At 33.5% G+C, this 6,062-nt stretch overlaps 1 protein-coding gene across 6 annotated transcripts in view; it reads left to right on the top strand.

The window, feature by feature from the left end:
- The first annotated feature begins 462 nt into the window (after positions 1-462).
- The window catches only part of LOC130901495 (sodium- and chloride-dependent transporter XTRP3), a 33,573-nt gene continuing 27,973 nt past the window's right edge, over positions 463-6,062 (top strand). Inside the window, exons 1-2 of one of the 6 annotated variants that reach the window (XM_057812927.1) lie at positions 463-762; positions 3,720-4,073. In XM_057812927.1, coding sequence (XP_057668910.1) covers positions 3,785-4,073 — 289 coding nt within the window. In that variant the 5' untranslated portion in view covers positions 463-762; positions 3,720-3,784. Of the gene's footprint in view, positions 821-3,583; positions 4,074-6,062 lie in introns of all 6 variants that reach the window. The other 5 variants (XM_057812926.1, XM_057812928.1, XM_057812929.1 and 2 more) reach the window with 5 other exon arrangements.

Genomic DNA, 6,062 nt, shown 5'->3' with positions numbered 1-6,062 from the left:
AGAAAATTTCAGACAATAAAATACTTAAACAGGTCCACACCAGTCCAGACACCACAAAGAAGAAGACATGGAAGAAGCTGGAGGGAGGGCATATATAAAGAAATGCAGAAGACCTGGCAGAAGACTTATAGCAAGATGGAGAGTGGTTAGAAACCACTATATATATATTATTCTAAATAATTCTTATTCTATTATTCTAAATAATATTGATCAATAAACCAACTAATGACACCGGGTTTTCTTTTGTAAGTGTTAGTTATTAGGAAAATATGGCGAAGATATATTTTTTAAATAATTCTGTATTTCTGAGTGCTAGAAATTTTAGAATTTTCAAAATTCACATTGTATATGATAAACACATTTTCTATAAATAAATATCATATTTATTTCTATCTGAGACCCACCCTGGTATTGCTCTCCCTGATTCTATCAACTCCAAATACCCCAACGGATCCCGATTTTAGTCTCCTCCAAACCTTCGGATGTATCTCCCTACTCTGATTGGTCTTTCCAACTGTTAAGGGTGATTTTCCCGTGCAAGCACATGCTTCATATTGATTTTTGGAAAGGTGCTTCTCACTACCATTTACAGTGAGCCCAAAACTTTAGTGGAAAATTATTTAACGTGCGGCAAAAATCACGAGATACTATTTTTACATAGCAAACGGAGTTTTTTAGTGAATTAGAGTGTTATAAATATTGATAAATTACATAAGTTGTGGGAGTGCGTATTGGAAAGTTCATGTGTATTTGGTTTACTTGGTAGTATATCGATTTCACAAATTTAACAAATTGCTCAAATTAAATGTCCATCATATAGGTAGTACATATACAGAGTGTCCCAATTTTATTTATTATAGAGTTTAATATTTCATTAGAATACTTTCTAGGAATGTATTTTTTGTTATGAGTTAGAGGAAAACAAATATTAAGAATCAAATTTCTGATATATATGTGTTAAATTTTTGATTCATTGTATTTAAATGTATCGTATCATTTCTATTTGTGACCTACCATTTCACAATGTGGAGTGACCTATAACATGAGCTATATAATAAAACTACGTAATTTTAGACAAAGATTGAAGTACAACAACTAATGGCAATTTCCTTTTTTCATTCCCTAATATTGTGGAGCCTCCAATGCCTTACTAGTTAGAGTTTCTCATCTTTCTAGTTTATAATTTTTTCTATTTCTATGTCGTCTTACATGTTTTGTCCACTAAAGAGGTCGTGCTTGAATGAATGTTTCGGAATTTATATAAATCTCATTTGCCTTCTATGGAATTACGAGATATTCCTATGTAATTGTCAATTTTCTGTAGGAGTATCTATCCAAAGATTCCAAACGTTTTTCATTTGCTACAATCGGCATTTGTTGTTCACAACTATCTACAGTATGTAACATTTAAAATGAAAGCACCTCCTTATTTCCTGATTCCGATATTTATATTCGAAAAAATTCATTAGAAATAATCGATTTTTGAGTTTTATTACAATGATATAAGTTTGAGAGGCTCTCAAATTGCCATACTCTCTGTATTTCTCTAAGGTTTAGGTTTCAGATCAATTTATTGGTATGCGGTAGAGTATTGTTTAAGAATGTGCTGGACAGTCATAGAAGCATGAAAATTATAACGCACAATACAAGTAGTAGGTGAATGGGTGTAGAGTCATGTTGTTGCTCCATCGATCGCGTCAATAATTTTGTTTGAAGTTGAACTTCACATTTCTGTAGTATTGTTAGAAGCTTATTGGCAGTTTCGTTTCCAGTGTGAGATCTAGATTACCAGTAATGATAGTTTGGTACATGTCATATATGACTATTGGTTTTTTGGTAAAAATAGTAGCGAGTGAGCAGGATTGGAAGGACAAAGACAGCATGTGAAACGAGTATGAGTTAGCTAATTAGCTCTAACATAAAAGTATGCTGCACGACTAGAGCATGAGGAATTAATACTGTACTGTGAATAGAGTTAAATAAATCAGTGCTAGGTGCCCAATGAAGGTGACTTAGGATTAAGCGCGTATCCAGGGGGGTCGAGACTCTCCCCCTCTAGACCCTGATTAATTAACTTGGTTTTTTGTTTCAAAGTCGATGAGGAATTGAGGTTTGAAGTAAAAATTGCGTGAAAACAACGTAATTAACCCGTCCTAATACTAATAACCCCCCCTTTGTCAAGACCCTGGATCCGCCCTTACTTAGGATTCTAACCGTGTTTAGCATCTTTAGACAATTTGTCGTAGGAACTGGTGCTTCCAATTTCATGGAGTCGATTAGGCCATTTCGAGGATTTTACACTGATTTAGAATAGATAACAGGGAGTTTAATATGCATTGAATAGTCGTATTTAGAAAGAAACCGTCAAATGTTATTAATTTCTAGCATGACAGAACAAGTACAAATTCCATTAGTCATGGAAAAACAGATGAAAATAATGAAACTCGCAATGTAACTGTTATTAATCTGTAGTTATGGCCAACTTCGATGTGTACACATCTTGGTGTATTGGTGGCGCATAGAGTTGGGCCAAGAAAAAGGGAAAGGAAAAATTATCACATACAATAAGATTGGACTATTGATTTTGGACCCAATATATAAATAAATAGAAAATTCGTTTTGTTTATGAAGCTTCTATTAAGGGGGATGATCGTCTTAAAATTATATGTTATCCACTCTATGAAACCAATACTCTCAGAAAGATAGTATCAAGTTGAGAATTTAGAAAATCGAGTAATTGATTTCATTTTACGTGTAATATTTATGGGATGCAATTTATAATTCTTCTTTCAACAATTGTGGCCTCTGAGATTCTCCGATCTTCAATTCCACCTTAAATGTAAAAAAATAGATCAACTTGTTTTAGTAAAATAGGAGGATGAGTCCATATATTTGGCTGATTCCCTTATAAATTCATCGTACCGATTGTAGCATTATAATATTATTATATTTTAATTTCAAACATGTAAAATTGGGACTCTTTGTATAAATGATAAGAATTTTGGTTACGTAAATACTAAATTGAATGTTGATGTATCTATATTTTAAAAGTTAATCAATAATGTTGCAAAATTGATTTAAATATTCAATTTGGTCGCCCGATAACAAAAAAATCATTCATTTACAATCTTATCGACGAGTGTGTACATAAAAAATATTCCTACATCATATAAATTTCACGAAATGCACCAATGATTATATCTTGGTGAATCCCACCAAATATATCAGTTACGATCGCAAATTCCTGGCTACCTCTATCATCAGTCTTCAAATATTTACTGACTTGTCTATTTTTTTATTTAACGACTTACGAAGATATCGATTACCAAACGTTATATCAATTTCTATAATTGTTTATACGGAATAGAAACTTTTTCCGCATGGAAAATAGAGAATTATCAATGAAAACCGTTACTTGAATGACAGAAGCTTAATTTTCAATAAAAACTGTTATATTTAAATGTTGTTTATATAAAGCTACGATTTTTTCTTTCTCACAAGCGAAATAGAATGTGGTGTCTCATTTTTTTGTTCTCATTTGCTATATCTCCAAAGTAACCAGAGCAATTCGCATAATTTCTAGATCCTTCTGTTCTGTACAATTTTCCTACAAGTATCTAGCCAGTATTTAGAGAATAAAGTAATTACGATAAAAGATTTTCCATTTATTTATTTATTATAATATTTACGTAACAATATTCAACATAGAATTATTTAAGTTGGACGTTTATTGAATCTATGTGCCGAAATTTGGACAGTAGTGCCTATTCATTAGACTGATAACATGACGGATAAAGCATTAAAATCAGAGATGACGAAACACGGGCATGAATTAGCGCCATTAAACAATGGTGTGAATACATCGGCAGAACCAAAAAGTAAGCAAGGAGTTACAATAGTTCTACAAGGCCCTAGAGGCTCCATAATATCGAGAGGTAGTCAGGCTGCCGACGTTGATCCAAATCGGGCGGAATGGTCTGGAAAACTGCAATTTTTTTTATCCATTATTGGTTATTCTGTAGGATTGGGAAATATATGGAGGTTTCCTTATTTGTGTCAACAGAATGGTGGAGGTAAGGATGATAAAAAATTATACTAAAATAATATCAGTATAAACTGGTCTACTTCATCTTCGTATTCTACATAGTCTTTTCTTCTGCTCTTCCTAAAATATGCAATGAACTTTGATGTGTGTAATTGTGATTATCATATAAATCATTGTTAACGAATATATTTATTTGTTATAAATAGAAAAAAAATATCTAGTTTCCTGTTATACTGTAACCTGTCTTCTATAGACTTACGCTGTTGAAGCATATCTAGAGTGAAACCCGAATTCGAAGGTGGCACATTTCAGTATTAAAATTGATGGCATCGATTAAAACGCTGTGATCAAACACTTGCGTTCCAAGAAGTTGACCATAATGTAACTCTTCAAAGATTTGGTGATAACATTAGTAGAATTTTTACATACTAAAAAGGTGGGAACGTGAGTTCGAAAGTGGTGGACAGTTCTCTACAGACTAACATATAAATGAAGGATCTAGAACCGCTAGAAAGATCTGCGCGAATAAGAAAAATTGTTTGTCCGACCCGAATGCACACAAGCAAACTAAAAAAGACATTTGCAGTCAAAACAAAACAAAGCATAATTTCTTGCAAGATTAGTAACGAGTGAAAAAGTTATCACTATAATGTATAAATCAAAATGCAGAGTAAAGAATGGAAATATTGAGGTAACTACACCACCGCTGCAAAATTCTTTAACGTGATAGATCATGCTAACTGACTCGTAATTTGAGTAGATGATAAGCAAACGGGAAATACGAGGATGTATTTATATCAGTGTCAGTGTAAAGTTTTACGTCAAAATTGTAAACCAGAGTTACGCAATAAATTAAAAGAAAAAAGATGTCCACCGAAATTGTGAAAATTGAAAAATTGGATTATCGAGCCATCATCAAGTACCTGTATTTAAAAGGGTTAGGAGGTAAGCAGATTTACGAAGATATGCTTAATACCCTTGGTGATCAATGTCCTTCGTATGTGACCGTGAAAAATTGGACTGCAAGTTTCAAAAGAGTTAAATTTTTCATTGAAGATTATAAGCGATCGGAGAGGCCAATTTCTGTGTCAGTCCTCGAAAATATCGATGCAGTTCATGACATGATTTTATCAGACCGTCGAATTGGGCAAAAACGGATATCTGAAGCACTGAATATTTCATACGAACGCGTTTATCATATAGTTCACGTCAATGTGGACATGAGAAAAATTGCTGCAAAATGGATCCCCAAATATTTGAATGTTGACCAAAAACGTGCAAGGGTACAAGCATCGCGTTCGATCTGTGCTCGATTTGAAAACGATGTAGACTTCTTAAACCGAATTGTTACTATGGATGAGACTTGGGTACATTTCTACGATCCAGAAACAAAGCAACAATCGATGGAATGGCAGCACTCTGGTTTTCCAAGACCTAAGAAGTTTCGGGTCCAAAGATCTGCTAGAAAAGTTCTTGGTTCAGTTTTTTGGGATTGCCATGGAGTAATCATGATTAATTTTTTGGATAAGGGTATAACAATAACTGGAGATTACTATTCGACATTACTGACCACACTACGGAAAAAAATTAAAGAGAAAAGAAGCGGAAAGCTATCCAAAGGTTTTTTGTTTTTGCAAGACAACGCCCTTGCACACAAATCTCATGTTGCCATGCAAAAAATTAGTGATTTAAGGTTTGAATTACTAGAACACCCCCCTTAGTCACCAGATTTGGCTCCGTCCGACTATCATCTCTTTCCTCAACCGAAAAAAAGTTTAAAAGGTCGTAAATTTTCTTCCAATGAGGAGGTAATAAACGCTGTAGAGGTCTGGTTTGCAGAGCAAGAAGAAACATTTTTTTTGAAAGGTCTGGAGACGTTGCAAGTTCGCAGAATATGTTCAGTAATAAAATATTTTGACATTGAAACTTTGTTTGGTTCAATACTAGGCTATCAGGTAGGTTATCATGCAAAGATAGTTCCAAAATTACGTGAGACGTTGAAAGAAAAACATCCGAA

Source organism: Diorhabda carinulata, chromosome X (assembly GCF_026250575.1).
Source record: "Diorhabda carinulata isolate Delta chromosome X, icDioCari1.1, whole genome shotgun sequence".
NCBI lineage: Eukaryota > Metazoa > Arthropoda > Insecta > Coleoptera > Chrysomelidae > Diorhabda > Diorhabda carinulata.
This window is presented reverse-complemented; position numbering and strand designations above follow the sequence as displayed.